Source organism: Vigna umbellata, chromosome 11 (assembly GCF_029865625.1).
Source record: "Vigna umbellata cultivar VRB3 chromosome 11, Vumbellata_1.0, whole genome shotgun sequence".
NCBI lineage: Eukaryota > Viridiplantae > Streptophyta > Magnoliopsida > Fabales > Fabaceae > Vigna > Vigna umbellata.
In genome coordinates this window covers 8,899,017-8,917,680 of record NC_142175.1, presented here as the reverse complement: position 1 = coordinate 8,917,680, position 18,664 = coordinate 8,899,017, and the positions used below count along the sequence as shown (strand labels likewise).

At 34.6% G+C, this 18,664-nt stretch overlaps 2 protein-coding genes and 1 long non-coding RNA gene across 3 annotated transcripts; 1 reads left to right on the top strand and 2 right to left on the bottom strand.

Moving 5' to 3' along the window:
• Positions 1 to 1,713: 1,713 nt before the first annotated feature.
• LOC124834560 (cationic peroxidase 1-like) lies at positions 1,714 to 4,199 on the bottom strand. Its single transcript, XM_047309269.1, has 4 exons — positions 3,890 to 4,199; positions 2,735 to 2,926; positions 2,456 to 2,621; positions 1,714 to 2,328 (listed from the first exon to the last, which is right to left on the bottom strand). Exons 1-4 carry the CDS (start codon positions 4,145 to 4,147, stop codon positions 1,943 to 1,945), a joined length of 1,002 nt encoding a protein of 333 aa, XP_047165225.1. The 5' UTR covers positions 4,148 to 4,199; the 3' UTR covers positions 1,714 to 1,942.
• Positions 4,200 to 4,906: 707 nt separating this feature from the next.
• Positions 4,907 to 13,664, bottom strand: LOC148190934 (uncharacterized). Its single transcript, XR_015783134.1, has 4 exons — positions 13,204 to 13,664; positions 10,492 to 10,558; positions 10,273 to 10,344; positions 4,907 to 5,148 (listed from the first exon to the last, which is right to left on the bottom strand). It is a non-coding gene; the product is annotated as an uncharacterized LOC148190934 (long non-coding RNA).
• Positions 6,650 to 7,381, top strand: LOC148190935 (uncharacterized; the record flags this gene model as incomplete). The annotated part of the gene is made up of 1 exon (XM_088102059.1): positions 6,650 to 7,381. A coding segment is annotated over one exon (732 nt), but the record flags the coding sequence as incomplete, so codon positions are not given.
• Positions 13,665 to 18,664: the final 5,000 nt, after the last annotated feature.

Genomic DNA, 18,664 nt, shown 5'->3' with positions numbered 1-18,664 from the left:
TGTTGCAGAAACAGATCTGTTCTTAAAAAAATGGGAATATACCTCATTTGTGACCATAATCGAGGCAGAAAAGGCTGGCAAAAGAAGCAAAAAAAAAAAGACTGTACTGCCTTGGTTAAGGTCCCAACCGAGGCAGTAGAGGCGGTCATACAACTTCGGTTCAGGCTGAACCGAGGCATGAAGCCCTGCGAAAAAAAAAATCAAAAAGCATACTACTTCGATTAGCTATGAACCGAGGCAAAATCTTATCCTTTTATGCCTCGGTTCAAAACCGAGGCAAAAAGGTTACCCCTTTTGGCCTTGCCTGAATATGTCTCGGTTCGGGAATCGCTACTTATTGATAAAAATAACCGATGTCGTTTCTCCTTACTGTATTAGTGGTACATATTTCACTAGTACAAAAACAGTGTATAATGTCACCCGTTCAACTTCCAACCACTGTATAGCCAACGTTAAAAATGAGTGGTGACATTTTTGTAAATAAATGCAATTATTAAACGTCGTTTAAAATTGTAATTCGACGTAAAGGAATATAAAACGTCGAATGCCTTTTAAATTTGACGTCAAAAGGTTAGTGAATTCAATAAAAATTTGAGCGGGAGATTGAAAATTCATTCACTTTATCTTGGCACGCGATACCCTCTTTTCTTCTCAAACTTTTCTTGAGCGAAGTTTAACGAGCATCACATGTAATCTTTCTTTCATTTGATACAAATGCATGTTAATTAACTACTTTATGTATGATTTTTGTTTGTTTTAACCGATTATTTTCGTGCTCTTGTCCTTCATAGGCACATTCTGTTTTCTCTCTCGGGATGAAACTTTATTCCAACGAACCTACCTTTTGAAGGTTAGTTTTCGTTTGAAGAACTTATTTGTTGAACTTGTTTGTTGTTTATTTGTTAAACTTGTTTGTTGTTGTTGTTGTTTGGTTGAACTTGTTTATTGTTGTTGTTTGATTGAACTTGTTTGTTGTTGGTTATTATTGTTTACATTAATACGACATTACACGTTCATAGTTCATGCTTTATAAAATACTAAAAACTGAAATTTATTATTTTTCTGCTTTTCAGGTCTCTATAATTGTAAAAAAAGATCACAATTAATTAAAAAAACTAAAAAAAAATTGATTAACGTCAAATATTGACAAAAGTCGATGTTAAATTAATGTCCTATATTGACAAAATTTGACGTTAATTTAACGTCGAATTTTTTAAATTCGATGTCTTCTAATATGACGTCGTTCGCGAATTCGCCGTTAATCACTCAAAATATTCAACGTTGTATGCGATTTTTGTATTGGTGTTTCTTATAAACACGTTGGAGCACTATATATTTTGCCCATGAGTAAATGTACATTGTAATACAAAAATTATCCTTTTAGTGAATCATTCGTTTTCTATTACTCTGTTTTTAAAACTGAACATAATTTCTTCCTAGGTTGTGGGAAAATCAACACAGAAAGTGTTTTTCTTAAGTCATTTCCTCCTTAACCGACTCAGAAAAATAGCACAAACTTGCTAATTTAGCACTGCATATTTGGGGGGATTTTTTTCGCTAAATGGGTTAAACTAAAATTTACAACGTAATTGCTGAATGATTATTTATTTATTTATTTAGTTAACTAATTACTTTTCTTTTAACCAATGTGATTAAAAACAATTTGCATGGTTGACGATGAAAAGAAGAACATACATAAAAATATACTCATAATTTTGAAATGAAAATGAAAAAAATCACATTATACAATAAACATAAATCATACAAAAATATTTCCTGAAACAAACAGCAATTAAGAACGCCAAATTACCGATAAACGTAAACGGAATGTGTCCAACCTTGACACAAATGAAACTTCAACAAACAAACGAATGCAAGATTTCATCAGGAAATGCCTGAACATTATGAATTAGCACATACAGTTAAAATCAAAGAACTGAACTCAATTCACTCTGCTGCACACTTTTCTGATCTGACCCTGCGTGCCGGTGAGTGGGCTAAGGTTGCTCATCTTGAGCATGGCGTTAGCGAAATCGAATTTAAAGAGTAACGGGAAAGTGCTGTAAGATTTGACTTGGGTGGCCGTGGAACCGCCACTGAAGAGTTGTTGATCAGAGTGGAAAAGACCCCTTTTGTTAATTAAATTTGTGTAGTAAGCATTGTCGAAAGAATGTTTAGTGGTGATGTCTATGGGACTCAAGTTGCTATCACCACCAACCTTGGGACAGTTAGCTCTCATTTGGATTGCATAAGTGGGGTCTATATCGCTCTCGTTATAAATCCTTGATCGGAACAGTAAACATCTGGCACTGCCAATTGTGTGAGCACCTGCTCATCACCAACAAGTTTAACTAGTTCAACATATATGAAAACAATTGAAAGAAAGGGAAAAAATAAAGAGGTGCTTGATATAAAAAGAGTGTTGCATGCAGTGTTGTATTGTGTGTCTATCTACCTGATAAAGCCACCATTTCCTTTGCTGTGAAAAGCTTCTTTTGGAAGGCAGCGATAAGACCATCGAGATTGAGAAAGGGAGATGGTAGATCAGTGTTGGCTCCACTGAAACTTGCAGTGGTTGAGTCTCTTCTGCCCAAGCCAACAGGCCATCCAGGTCCACCAAGCTGAACATTTTTTTCTCACTCATCAGTTTCTCATCTCATATATGCATTCATATATTCAAGTGTTTTCTAATAATTTGCTTATATAATTAGCCATTGATAAGGGAAACACTTACAGCAACAACAGAATCCCTTGCAGCAACTGCTAAGATGTCAGCGCAAGATACAACACCGGGGCATTCATGCTCTAGTGCATATTTTATTTTCTCTACGACTTCAAAACCCCTTAGAGAATTCACATTAGGTAAGGCACTTTGTTCGCCTCTGAAAGTTGCTGTGTCCGCTAACAAAACCGATGCGTCACATCCCTTCAAAATGCCACCAAAACTTAGAACATGTTTCATTATATTATTGTAGTCAGTAAATTTGTACAGAGTTATGTTTTATGGAAAAAATTTCAATTAAACATTTTTCTATTATTAAGTAGATGAAATTTATGCTTAACTCAAACTCGTTAAACCGATATAACAAGGTAACATTTATATACTATGATTTAGTTTTATTTTTAATTAATATAAATCTCATGTTACTAACAAGTTTAATGAAATTGAATTAGTGATAAGTTTCACTGCTATAATAAAGGTATAAAAGTTTATTTCAATCGAAATTTAGACTTATAGTATTACTCACTGTCGGACCTTTTTTCTTATGACTTTTTGACATGAGGAAGTGAATCAAAGATTTATTAGTTAGAAATAATATCAAAATCGAAGATCTATATTAATTAGAAATAATAACAAAACCAAACATGCCACGTCCTTCTGTTACCCGATTATAATTAACACGACTGTGTTTAGAGCACGTTATATATAGAATTGACATTTTAATAAAAGTTACACCAGCATCAAAGAATATAAAACATAATAAAATAATAATATTAATGTTACATATAAAAGAAACATAAAAACTATTTTAAGAAACCAAGAAGATAAAATATACTAAATAGCTATCATGTCACACAAGTAAATTGTTAGTCACATAATTGAACGACAAAAGATAAAGTAAACTATACATTATTCTAATTAAGAGGTTGAGGAATTTTTCTTATTATAAAAATTAAGAGCATGAAATCATATATTTAACTACAATCGTAATAATTCCTAGTGGGGAATTATTAGTCTAATCAGTTAGTGTGGATCGTTATGTGTATATGGTGGGGATTGGTATATGTCCAAAGTGGGAGGAACATAGATTTCACTTGTCAAACAACGTTGCAGCTCTTGCATGCAGGTAAATATGAAATATATAAAAAAGATTAATAACAGACTTACTTGGACAAAGCAATCATGGAAATGAAGACGGAGCAAGGAAGCACCCATGCGAGGGTCATTTGCCAAAGCATTGATTACTATATTCTTAATGGTGTCTAGAGCTTGGGGACACTTGATAGCATAAAAAAGGGGGTTTAGCAGAGAATTAGATAAAGTGACAGAAGTAGTTGTTGACGAAGATGTTGAATAAGCTGAAGCTGAAACAAGACATAATAAGACCAAACAGATTTTGACCCTTTGTTGAGAAATTGCAGCCATGTTTGTAGGAATTCTCAACGTCGAGTGAGGAGAATAGAGGGGTTTGTGATTCGTGTTTGGTTAGGGCATGATGAAATGTTTCGTATATTTATACAGCATGCTTATGTTTTATTCAAGTAATGTGAATGTTGTGGGCATCCATGATATCTAATTTTTTAGATTAAATTTAGGTTTCGTGCTATGGAGTTAGCTGTATTGTGCTAAACAAGTTGACTTCTTGATGCTTTGCAGATCTTATGGCGGGATTAGTTGCAGGCTACTGTGCTAAGATAGCCACGCGAAAGTCTAATCAATTGATAATTTGGGTTTAGGAGAAACAAAATTGTTTTATCCCTTTCGCTGGCAATTACGTGCATCCTTCTTTTAACTTGAAATTGATATACATCAAAGTCTTTGATGTTATTGGGAGCTCTGTCACTGGATACATTTTAGTTCCATAATTTCAACATTAAAAAATTTAGCTTTTGTGTCTCTTTATTTTATATAATTTGAATACACAAATGTAAAGAATCGGCCAAAAAAAAGTATCCCGATCTCATATTTTGGATCACCAAATCATTTTCCAACATTTTAAAGAAAAGTTAAGATGCTGATATACATATATAAGTTAGTCAATATAAACTTTTTTATATTTATTATTTAGAAAAGTGAGTTTTAGAATTGTTTTTAACTTATAAACTGTAAATTTTGGTTTTATCTTTATTTGATGTGAAATCTTCAACACATACTTTTTACATTAGATATATACATATTGTAATATCTCAAAAATATAGTATAAACTATATAAAAGAGTAGTCTACATTATAATATAATGGAACAGTTAAAGACATGGAGATAGAGAGTTAATCTTACAGTCATCCGAAAATGGCTATAAAATTTAAAACTTTATATACCAAAGAGTATTTCAAAACTACACAAAATTAAACGAAATAGATAGCCTGGCTAGACTATATAGCTGAGTCATCACCCTCCAAGACCTACTCCAAAGGCACCTCATCTACCTTTACTCACATCCAATGGATGATCATTGCAAAATAAAACATAACACAAACAAGATACAAACACAAGCAGAAGGGTGAGCTAGATATACAAAGATCATACTTATTACAATAACGCACATACATGCTTAATTCAAGTAAACTGGATCACACATCATAACATGTTATACTTTAAACTTGACTCGTCCGGACTTAGAATGATTGTCGAGCTAAGGCGAGTCATGCACTCGTGGTGGCTTCTACTGTTTTGCAAAGCCATTGCCAATGAATTTCATCCTACCACACTCATGAGGTTAGTATGTACCACACCTTGGATCATACTGAAATCCTCCAAGACTAAGACCTCTTGCTACTCCTCACGACATGGATCAATCCTCTCTACTTGAGAATGAAAGACCATTGGAGTTTCAGGATAACCCCCAAGACTGAGCTCCTTCATTCAATCTAAACATACTTGATTCTAAGCAAGAGAATTCACTTTGAATCACAACATAGAGCACCACCATGTATCATCTCCTTGAGGATCATGGAATTATGTCCATTAACCATACTTTCACTTTAAACACCATTCATATCTCTTATATTCATATACTTTTAATTTAGCAATATACATCAATCATACTTTACATCTCAAACAACATTGCACTAAATTCAAACCAAGATAAAGAACTAAAGATTACACTATACTCAGATGGTTCACTCAACGCACCCTATCAACAAGGCGAGATAGGAATTACTCGCACAGCGACACCTTTTGCTATGCGAATTAACTCGCAAAGGCACTACTAGAAAAACGCGATTTACAGACGGCATATTACCGAAGGCTTTGAAGCCCTCGGTATTGAGATGATTACCGAAGGCTTTTAAGCCGTCGGTAACATTCTCGCTAATTTAAGTTCCAAATTGGGGTTTTCGTTCCCAGTTTCATCACTTTCCCCAACTTCACGCTTCGTCACTTTCCCCAAATTTTCCAATTTCCCTCCCCTTTGTTCTCTTCTCTGAAAACTTCCCCCTTCCCTTCTCTATTCTGCTGGTGCCCTTCATTGTGCCCTCCAATATTGAGCGATTTTGGGACAAGTGAGGGTTGGTTGGTTGACACTGGTTTGGGGATTCTTTGGCTGGGATTGAAGATGGTAGTTTGGGGGTTCTACACCTAGGTTTGCTGAGGTCGGTTTGGTGGTTCTACGGTTGGGTTGGTTGACGTCGATTTGGGGGTTTTGCGGCTAGGTTCGTTGACGCAGGTTTTGGGGTTCGTGGGAGATGTCCGGAACGCGGCGACAATGAGAGTCTCACTGTCTAGTGAAGGCTGGTAGATCTGGAGCGAATAGCATTGCGATGGTGATGGAGGTAGCGAGACGCGCTATGACTGTTTTCGTGTTTCTGCTCTTGCGAAATTGGTGGCGCGGGGAAGATGACGTCTCCGGAGCGACGGCAGCCAGGGAGATTCAGGGTGGAGGGGAGCACGATGGTGATCCGAGATGCATCGACAATGTCTGAAGCGTGACAGTATCAACGACGGGTTCAAGAAATGACCACCCAAGTGGCTCAAATGGTGACTGTTATCAATCAGCTGACAAGGAAAAATGAAGAGGAGAAAGGGGCAACAAACAATGAAGCACCACTGATGGTAGCTGCTGCCCCAGAATTTCAAGAGATTGAGTGTCCTACCACCTCTGTATACTCTAATCCTTCTTTCACTGATTCATATTATGCTTTAAATTTTGATAATTCCAATTCTTTGATGAGTGATGATTATATGAGTGCATCTGTTGATATTTCTGAATGTGTATGTGAACCTTATGACCATAATTACACTGATACTCATTTTGAAAAGCTAGTTGATGGTTTTAGGGAGTTGACTGTGATTCATGATTGTAATAGCTTTGTTGTTGTCCCTATATCTGAATTTACCACTGCTAATGTTCAATTGAGTGAAAATGTGTATTATGATGATGATAGTACTGAACCTCATTCTGAAATTAGTTGTACTGTTGATTTAAATTCTGATTTTAAAGCTAAACCTACTGTGCTGGAAGTACAAACTGATTTCAGAAAGTCCAAAGAGTATTTGAAAAAAATTAGGGAAGCTGTTGACCATGTTTTGGTGCTTCAGTACTGTGAAATGGATTTTGATGCTGATGTGTGTGAGCTTAAAATTGATTTCAATGTGCTTGATCATATGCATGATGTGCCTGTAGAAGTTGTTGATTTTTACGTTTGGTTTGATTCGATATAATCTAAAATCAAGCTTGGCTAATATACTTCAATGCTTGGTCTCTAGTGCTCTTTGGAATTCATCAAACTCTTTTTCTTAAAGTTCAATCCTTCTCTCAATCAAGATAGACCTATTCTGAATATCATTGAAGTTTTCTTGCTTTACCTTAGTCTGGAACCTGATTCATACCATAATAAGCATTTTCCATTGTCTTTTGTTCAAAAGAATTAGAGAGAATAATGGATTATTTTTTATGAGGTCTCTTTCATCAATTTCTATAATCTAAATTGGACTGTATTTAGAACGATTATTTCCATATGCACTACAAGAAATTTCTTATTTACACATTCTTGAGTCAATTAAATTGTTGTCCAGTAGCATTGCAAATATTGATTCCAGTAGCAAAATCTGCATAAAACATCATTTCTGGATTAATTTGATATCATGTGGTTTTCATCCAGATTTGATGGTGTTCAAGCTTTGTCCAAGTTTGCCTAGTGATTTCAACTGTGTCTAAAGTAATTCCAACTCATATTCATCACAGAATAGTAGAATTAGTGGTTGAGTTCATCACAATCTGGTTTCAAATTCTGCATTCAAATATAATTCTCGGTTCATATTGTGCAAATTGTTTCTGACCAGATTTTGTGTCTCTAAATCTTGGTGCAAGTTTGTTTGAAGTTTCTAAACATGTTTCAAGTTGTACAAGCTCTGATTAACCACTGATTTGTCAAAAGCATAATTGAGTTGATTCAAAATTCTGTAAACCAGTGCTGTCACAACTTATCTAGTATCTTTTTGCACCGTGCTTATAGTCTTTGTTTGGTATTAGGTGCTTCAATTCTGCTAGCTGTTTATCTGTAGTTAGATGTAGTGTTTTTAGGCATTCTTTGAGTCTTTAATTGAGCTATCCAGCTTTGAATGCACTACTTTCTCAATTCTCCAACAGTTTTAGTTCATTTTTCTGCACTTTTAGCAACTGCAACCTTGTTTTGGTGACTCTGCCTATTTCAGAGCATTTTAAACATTTGTGCAAGTGTATTTCACCATTTGAAACTTGTTTCAACTGTTGCCTTGGTCCATTTTCATTAAATCTGCAAAATCATAGTTTGACTTCCCACTTTTGTTTGAAATTTGGAACTCAACAAGTGATAGTGTGATTCAGTAGATTTTGGCACAATTTGGTTGTTTCTATACATATATTTGGTGCATCAAAGTTCATCTTTACTGTTCCTTTGGTTACTTTTGCACCATTTCACCAAATTACATCTTCCTACCGTAGCATTGTTTCAATATAGGAAGTGGACATTGGCTACATCTTACTTTGGAGTGATTGTTGCATTTTATCTGTTTCTACCTCTGGCATTAGAGGTTGCTTTCACTCTCTCTTGCATGCTTCTCTATACACTTTTGCCTTAAAATTTTTGTTCGTTATATTCTCCAAACACTACACATGTTACTTCTTGTCCAAACCAAGCCTAGAGGTCTGTGACATCTGTGTATGGAGAAGCATTTATTTTCTCATTGCGTTTTGTACTTGGGTGATAGAAGCATAGAATATGATCATGAGTTAGCTATATTTAGGAGATGGTTGTAATGAGAAGTGATATAGAGAGTCTCACGCCCAGGCGCGACAAAGGGGGCGCCGGGCGCGACTTTACAGAGAGTCTCACGCCCAGGCGCGACAAAGGGGGCGACGGGCGCAACTTTACAGAGAGTCTCACATTCTGCAGCAGCCCAGCACCCTGTTTTTTTTTTCGCCCTTCGGAAATTACCGAAGGCTTTTGCCCTTCGGTAATTACCGAGGGCCAAAAGTCTTCGGTAATTACCAAAGGCTTTTGGCCCTCGGTAATTACCGAAGGGCGAAAGCCCTCGGTAAATGTTAGCGACAAGAGATTTACCGAGGGCTCTTTGACCGTCGATAAGCCTTCGGTAATTACCTTTTACCGACGGTTTTGGGCTGTTTCCGAGGGCTTCTGGCCTTCGGTAATGCCCTTCTTTTTTGTAGTGAGGTACCAGACCTCAAGCACCTCGCATATCGCACACGGGTCGCTATGCGAGAGCCTAAACAGAGACAACACCCCAAACACCTCGCTGTACGCACAAATTCGTCATTCGAATTAATCTAGCTTTGATTCCATACCACTACCAGTCGCACAGCGGCCAGATTCGCTATGCGAATAAGTAGACAGAGAGCAACCATCTCCAGTCACTCGCACAGCGCACCAACTCGCTGTGCGAATGACTAGGCAGAGAGCACTTCACTGTGAGGACTCGCTATGCGAAACCATTCGCTTCAGCGAGTCTGCATAATCTACAGAACCGAATTATGCAACTCACACCCCATTACCAATTCTAATCATTTTCCTCAACTTCTTACACCCCTAGATTGTGTTTTATACCTAATTAGACTTATCTAAGTGATTCTAAACCTTCCTAACATCAATCCATAGTGTTTAAAAGTCAATTCATATTCTAAACCACCAAATTCAACAACTTAATGACCCAAATTCAATTATATCACTTTACACCTGTTTTTGACCAGTTTGAGGACTCTAACAAATTACAAATAACTAACCTAGACTGCCCCAACAGACTACAAGGGCCTTTGACCCCTAACTTTCAAATTCACTACCTCACTTCCTCTAAAATAACCTAAAACACTACCAAATTCACTTAACTTCAACATAACAACTATCACAACATATTACGTTCATCTAACACACTCAATTACAGTTACACATCACATTTACATCAGTTCACAAGCATCAGTTCACAGATGAACATTCCAATACATACCATTCTATACACTCAAAATTTAAAATGTAACTCAAATAGCAGAATTAATGCATAATTCAGTATATACACATAACATATAACTAGTTATAAAGAAGTATTCTAGCTCCCCTTACCTCAAAGATCACAGCCCAGCTCACCGGATCACCTCAACAACACCTTACACAACAAGGAAACTCAACAAAACCCTACAAACCACCAATTGGTGATAGAAACAGCTCTTAGAGCTAGAATTGAACAAAGAAATGAAGAAGAACGCTACAAGACGCATGCAAGCGGCAAAAATTGCATGGTGTAAGCTCAAGAACAGTGGAGAAAAGGGAGGAACAGCTTACTCGCTAAAAGTCAGAAATTGATCGGTCAGTTGTGTAGCCCTCTACGCCGTGAACGTTTGAGCACCCCCTGATCATCAATCCAACAACTCAGTAGAGAGAAATTCTAGAGAGAATGCAGAGAAAGTTTAGAGAGTAGAGTTTTAGAGAGATGAAGTGTTTAAGATAATGAATCGAGCTTTAGGAAGTTCTATTATATTATAAAGTTATATTTTTAAAGTAAAATGTTTGTCTCATCATTTTAATACACTTATCTACTCTATTACTATATTTTCTAGGTTCTTACACATCTCATGCATTAGTCTAAAGATTTATAGATAATCTAATAGCAAATAATAAAGGTTCAATAACCTTGTTACATACTTCTTACGTGAAATATGTACATTTTATATGTGAGTCTAAAGATTTGTAGATAGCTAATGAGAAAAGTTCAACAAACCACGTAAGATAGATTCTAATATCATGTTAAAAAATAATTTTAATTTTAACTTGTATTTTCAAAATTAATTTATAATTATTCATTTATATATTATAAATTAATTTTATCTCTTGTTAATATTATATATATATATATATATATATATATATATATATATATATATATTCACATTTCATATTTCTTTAAGAAAAAATAAACTTAATATTATTCAAGAATAGTAAATTTGTGACATCGTTAGAAAGTTATTTAAGGGTGTTTTATTTTACGATCTTGTTTCAATTGTCAAAGTATTATTTCAGTTTTTAAGAAACAGAGTTATATGGTTTTTAGTCAAGAAGTAAAGTGTGTGTGTTATGGGATGTTATATGTTTTTAGTTTTGGAAATTTATGGCTTTCAGAGTTAAAATATTGTAATGGATAGTTAAGAAAATCAGTTCTTCTCTTTTAAAAATTTGTTTTTCAATCTGCTTAATTCCTTAAGGACTATTACTAATAATTGGTATAAAACTTTATTCTCCAGGGACCTCTTAGAGTAACATCTTGGAGATTCAAATCTCTATAGCACCAAGTCTTCAATAGCGAAAATTACCATAATTTTGGGAAGTTCGAATAGAATCCTACCTTGAAGCTTTATATCATTGGCTAGCAACAAAAGAAGAATATGAAGCTTCTATATTACCCGACAATTCTACTATGAGTCAAATATAAAATCACAGATAGAAAAACAAGAAAAGCTAAGGCAACGGTAACCCAATTTGTTGTAATGTCACCAATAATTTTCACTCGAATCGGGTATTTAAAGTCTGCCAAAGCCATTAAAGAATATCTCAAAAAGGATGGAGATGATTGAATTAAACGCATCCAGATTGAATCTTATGATAGTACCGTTTACTTGGGAATGGAAGTAAGTGGAAATACAAGAGAATTTCAGCTTTGACAAAGAATACTAGTCAAAGTAAAATATAGATTATTGAAATTTTAAAGAAACACATCTGTTGTGGAGAAAGTAACTATGGTAAAATCTATGATGACTTCTTTACCTCTTTACTTGTCCTTTTTTAAATTACCAATATATCTAGAGTGAGGATAGGAAGATCTCATGGATCAAGTAAAAAAATATATGTAAACCAAAGAAAGAAGGATGGTTAAGCCTAAAAGAATTAAGGCTACTTAATATGATTTTTCTTTTAAATAACTAAATCAATTGAATTTGAAATTAAAAAAAAATTGAAATTTCACAATTACTTTTCATTATCTCCATTTGACTCATAGCTTATGGGCTATCCCAACTCATTCCTAAACAAGTCTCCATTTTATTGGCTCACTACATTGACTTGGTTCAACTTTTGGCCAAACTAACTCAAGTCGATCTTTGACTTTAACCGACTCAACTTAGGCTTAGACAATTAGACTTTTTGGTTTGATTGACTTGAGTGGAATTTAGCTCGAGTTAACCTTCATTCAAGCTTACTAAAGTCATCCTTTAGCCTAAACTAACATGCCTTTGACATAAGTTGACTTAACTCGATTCTTCGGTCTTACCGACTTTAGTCTACCTTTGTCTTAAATTGACTCGAGTCAACTTTTATCTTAATTGACTCAAGTTTACCTTTGGCCAAGCCCATATCAGTTTATTATGACTTAACCTTTTGGTTTGGACCGACTTGACTTGATTCTTCATCTGCCTAACATAATCTTTGGCTTAAACTCGACTCGAACTTCAACTGGACCAATTTGACTTAGCCTTCAGTCATGCTAACTCTACTTGACCTTTAAACTCAACTGACTCAACTAGACTTTTTTCCCTTAGACTTAGGCCAGCTCAACTCAAAAAACACAAATAAAAATAAATAAAAACAATGATCAAAAGAACAAACAAATTTATAAATCTAACCTCGAAATTCAATTAAAAAATTATAACAAAATCAACCATAAAGGCTTAAAACTTCATGAAACATAAATATAACATAACAATACAAATAAAGAGAAGGACGTGAAACATAGTAGAAAGGATGAAATTAGGTTCTCAAAAGGTTCATAAACTTCCTTTTTTTACTTTTCCTATATCTCTATATAAAACTTACATTGAACTTTTTTGTTGTTGAAATTTTTTTTAATAATGTATAATATCTCCCTATTATCTCAAGTATTTGATCGTTTTTAAAATAATTGACAAATATTCTATATTAATATTTGCTTATATAATTAAATTAATTAATTAAAAGTATCTAATAAATTATCAACAATTGAATATTTGTCAACTTTTTCAATTTTACCTTTATAGTCAGTTGAATCGCAACGGTTCAGCCCAAATTTGTTTTGAGTCTTCCCATACAGGATAGGGTCCAGCTCTATCAAGTAGTCATCGTCGCCATTCATCATCGTAACCAGAACTATGTATATATGTGAAGCAGGCGCTGACTTTTTTCGACGAAACACATGGTGGTGTTTGTGGTGGTTGGATGTTAACTTTGTCGTTGCTTGGTGAGTGGTACTGGTGAAACTCCAACGAGGCCTGATAGTGGTTCAATGTATTACGAAGTGTAGGGACATTGGCGTAAAGGAGCTTCGTTCAGCGTTTTTGTGCTGTAGATCTGCTTCGACGAAGTTGCTGGAACGCGGTGGTGGTGGCATGTGATTTGTTTAAGTCGTCTTGAGCGCAAGGTTATGCTTCAAGTTCGATGGTGGCTCATGAGAGGAGAGAAGATGATGTGACTCATTCTAGTTGGTGAAATTTTGAATGCTAGGATTATGCCATGTGGCAGCAATTGGTTGACCAATTTTAAAGGTTGATAGTGACACATGTCTGCGTCTAATTAGACTAAATTTGTGAGTGATCGGATGGATGAAAATAGATAGATGAAGGAAGGGCTGTAAGAATAGGTTTTGTGTGGCCTATTTGAAAAGGAGATTGTGTAAAATAGAAACTAGAGGTGTAGCTCCTTGTATATTTTTTTCAAAATTTACTAATTTTAATCTTATTTTGTAGCTTGGAATGGAACAATCTATTTTCACACTTTGAATGGACCAAAAATTAACTTAACCAACATTAGAATATTCAAAAATATTTTATGCAACTAAAAAGTAATTTTTATTTCACAAGCTCAAAACATCTAATTATCACCGATTTTATATAAATTAATCTTTTAAGTATAAAATTCAATAGAAAAAGTAGTGAAAATTAAAGGTTAAATGAAGATATAAGTATACATTCATCCGTGAAACGTTTATATCAAAATTTGTTGAATAATGTTTGAGATGCAATAAAAAATCTTCGATGGTTAGAAGTAGAGAAAATATTCACATACAAAAATTATCTCACGATCAAGTAAGAAGGAATGAATAAGATGATAATAGTAAATAATATTAAATAAGAATATTGATGGAAGACAATTTATATATCATTTTAGTATATGATTTATTATATATGAGAACATATAATAGAATTTCTCCATTTAGTGTAAATTTCTACATTAGAAGAAAAATAGTGTATGTGTGGCTATATTTTATAAAAGTATGTAATTTCTTTCCATAATTTTATCTCTTATTACTAGGGAAAGCAAATAAACTTATACCTATAAGTATTATCCGAACTCATGATACAAATTTTATACATAAAATTAGTCACTGATTTTCAAATGTATTATTGTGCGACCAAAAAAATTGTCACTTAATATTCTTTTTTTTCCTTCCAATTTAGTATTCCAAAACTATTTCAATTTAATTAAAAATCTTATCAATTAACAGCCAAATACTATGTTTCACTGTAGTGATTAATTTAGCAATTGAAAACTTTTTCAAAATAACAAATTTACACTAGTAAAAAAACATCTTTAGAACGCGTCTAATATGCCTCGGTTTCGGAAGAACCGATGCCTATACATGATACTACTTCGGTTATAAATGCAACCGAAGCACAAAACTCTCTGCAACTCACCTGCCCTCTGCTGTTCTCTGCAAGTCAGACTGACAAAGGGATACCGCCTCGGTTCTTTGCAGAACCGGTGTCTAAAGGGTATACGACCACGGTCCCCGAGAAAATTGAGGCATAAAAGTCTCTGATTCTACCTCGGTTCATTTAGAGGCGGTGCTGAAATATGATACGACCTCGGGTGTGAGTAAAACCGAGGCATATATACTTATTTTGAATTTTTTTAAAGATGTTTTAGCATCGGGTTTCAGTAGATTCGAGTTAGTAGCTGGCCTACGGCTTCAGTTTTCTTTAAAACCGAGGCAATACCCTTTGTTTTATTTTTACCAAATCGATTAACAGTGCTTTGTCTTCCACCCTCGTCTTTGAGAGTTCTCTCTTCCACAGCCCTTCTTCCTCTTCGAGCAGTCGTTCGTTGTCTTCGGTTTGGGTTTCGGTTTGTATTTGTCTTCGACCAAAGACCAAACGCGAACTGCTGCATCCACCGTCGTGCATCCACCGGGTGTCCCTTTTCGTCTTCTCCGTGCATCCACCGCCGTGCCGTGCCGCTGTCCAGGTTAGGTGTCCAAGCGTTGCTTCTGCCATCGTTCCCGCCTCTTCACTGTCGCTCCACCTTTGCTGCCGTTGTTTGCCGCCACAGTAAGTTCTTTACAATTTAATTTCTCTATGGTGATTGATATTTGTTTGAATGAAGAAATGGTGATTGATATTTGTTTGAATGAAGAAATGGTGATTGATATTGGTATTTTTCCTGATTTTTTCCCCTTGATTGGAATTAAATTTCTCCACATTGAAGCATGAATTAGTGTGATTCTGTAGGATCCATCCATCCTTGGCTTATTTGTTATTGGCGTGTACGTTGGGTGGTGGAAGTTGAGGACCCAAACTTGGAACAACAATGATATTCTTTGTATTTTGTTTTCTTTGCTGTCAAGACAAAAATGATAATGCAAGTTTGATAGCACAATGAGAAACCGGACAGAGAGAACTAGAATATTGTTCTGTTTTATGCTTCTCACCATTTCCTTTTAAATGAAGAGCCTCATTTGTCCAACCATTTTAGGGTGTCTCGCATGTGGAACTTAGAATATTGGTTGAGAACCTCACATGCTTAGTTGGTCTGCTATCACATAATAGAATCATATTGGACGAAAATGGAATCAACATTGTCATGTAGATATATAAGAAAAATACTCTATTATATTAAAATACCCTATGCAGATATTCTGAATACACTATTTAAAATTTACAAAACTAAAAAAATGAATTAAAAATAAAAATATGGATTAAAAATAAAAAAATGAATTAAAATTTTTACATTAAATAAAAATAAATTAAAAAACATATAAGGAAGAAAATACTTTTAAGTCTTAAAGTTAAATTTACCAATTCACTTACATGAGTCATTCTAATTACTTCTACTTATAATTAAATAAAAAAACTACTCTGAGAGTGGTAAGTGGTTAAGAAAATTAGGTAAAGAAGTAAGATGTTAATGTAAGAGGTTGGAACGAAAATGCACACTATCAAGAGAATAAAAGAGATAACAATTTTACTATTTAAATGGGGTAATGCAATTTATAATATGAAAAACTCTAAATTAACTCGTGACTAAATTTAAAATTTTAATACTTATGAAAAACATTTCATAGTTGCTTTTAAAAGTATTTGACTGTGGTGATTTTAATAGTTCTTTGCTTTTATTTGATGTTGTATGTAGCATATGTAATTATTTGTTTGTTTTGGATATATTCTTGTTTTTAATTAGCCTTAGATTCCCGTTTGAGATTCAATACAAAAATTATTTACTATCTCCAGATTTTTCTAAACAAATGTACTTTTTAAAAATGAATACAAAGGAGATGGTAATAATAATTTTTAAGTATTGAATCTTGAATTGTCCGGCTGGACAGTTTAAGAAGAGTAATAACTTTTTATAGTTTATTATAACATATCAATTTTATTATACATGTCTTAAATTCATGAAAATTGACTGTTGTGTTTTGTATTGATCTTCGGGTGCATATTTGATTGTGATTTTTAATCACCTTCATTTCATGTAACCTGAAGACCAATGCGAAATGCTGGCAAAATTTCGTGAAATTTAAGATATGTTGTTTAAAATTGATATGTTTAATAAACTAAAAAAAGTGAATCTTCTTGAATGGGATAGGGTCACACCTTGAATACAAACATGATCAAAGTGATCATTAAAGATTATTGAAATTGTGTAAACAATTTCAGTAAACATGCGTACGGATAGAGGGTAGATTAATTTACCACGCATCAGCACTGAGTACGAGAGAGGGGTAGAAGAATTTATAGAGTTTGCGCAACGTAATGCGAGTACAAGTGGTGATGATGAAATCAAGTTCAGATGTCCTTGTGTGAACTGTTTGAATGGGAGGAAGTTGAACGCAACTGATATTAGGGAACATCTTATCTGTTGCACTCTTCAAATGTAAGTGGATAGACAATAAGAGTGGTGTCAAAATAGATGAATCGGGTATGACACTTGTTGATTTTCGAAAGGTTGGTTATAGAGACGAACCGTTCATCATGGCATATCAAGCAAGTCAAGTTTTTTATGTAAAAGATCCTGCATCTGACCATTGGTATGTTGCTCTCCAAGGAAAAAGGCAAATTGAAGATAAAGAAGAGAATCTAAGTAATATTCATATCGCTGACAACCATCCATTTAAAACGACAATAAATTTGGATGACGACCCTCTAATTGATGATATACAAGCAATACGAGAAGATCACAATGAGGGAATATATATATGACCAATCCATATGATTATGTATGAATTTCATGTTTGTGTAAATATTTATGGCTTTTGTTAAATAATATATTGCACATTTTATAAGTGTTTTATTTATATTTCATCTTATTTATTGTGACAGATATATGGCTGAGTCACCTCATTCGTCAGGCGATGAAGTCCCCACCACTTCTAGACGAACGAGAGGAGCAACGAGGTTACGACAAATTATACTTAGACGAAATGCAGGTGAGAGGACACCTGCCATTGTTGACGTGGTCACTGGAGTTGCATCTGGCCCAAATGCAGATGTATTTAGGTCTTACCTTGGGGTATTAGCACGTGATCGTATCTCTATACTTACTCCATCCTTTGACCATGTTTCTGAGGCTGATTAGAATCTCATCTGGCAAGATCTATTGGTAAGTTAAGCAATATTCCTCCAAATTCTATATTCATTATATTGATAAATCTGTATTGTGATAAGGTTATTACTTTCTTTGTTGCAGATAACATTTGATATGCCAAACGTCGAGAGCTTAAGGAATAGGTGTTTATCTGCAATTGCAGAACGGTTTCGAGGGTTTAAGACAAAATTGACGTCTAGATATATATTTGGACCAAAGAGTGATGAAAATCCATGTTCCAAATATTCAGCAATTGACGAAGAAACATGGCGTGAGTTTGTAGAGCTTCGTTCTTCTGAAGCGTGGCAGGTAAGTGCAGTAACATCATTCAATTCATCCTTCATAATTCTCTACCATGACAATTGTTTAATTTTTTCACAGGAAAAAAGGTCAAAAGCACAGGGAATAAGCGCTCAGAATAAAAATCCAGACCTACTGTCTCGTGGTGGATATAGGAAGCTTGAAGAGAAAATAATGAAGCAGAAGTCAGATAGTAGACTTCCACTTTCTGAGGGTGATGACCCTTTTCCTCCTCCTTCACCACCATCTCGGCACGACAAGTGGAAGTTAGCCCGTATGAGACCATCGGGCTCCTACACTTCCGAGTCTGCCAGAGAAATATCTGAAAGAATTG

Bases quoted from the DNA above. Each gene is read 5' to 3' on its own strand.
- LOC124834560 (XM_047309269.1), bottom strand. From the start codon at position 4,147: ATGGCTGCAATTTCTCAACAAAGGGTCAAAATCTGTTTGGTCTTATTA. The intron at 2,927-3,889 runs GTAAGTCTGTTA...GGCATTTTGAAG, and splicing joins TCCATGATTGCTTTGTCCAA to GGATGTGACGCATCGGTTTT. The intron at 2,329-2,455 runs GTAGATAGACAC...GGTGATGAGCAG, and splicing joins GGAAATGGTGGCTTTATCAG to GTGCTCACACAATTGGCAGT.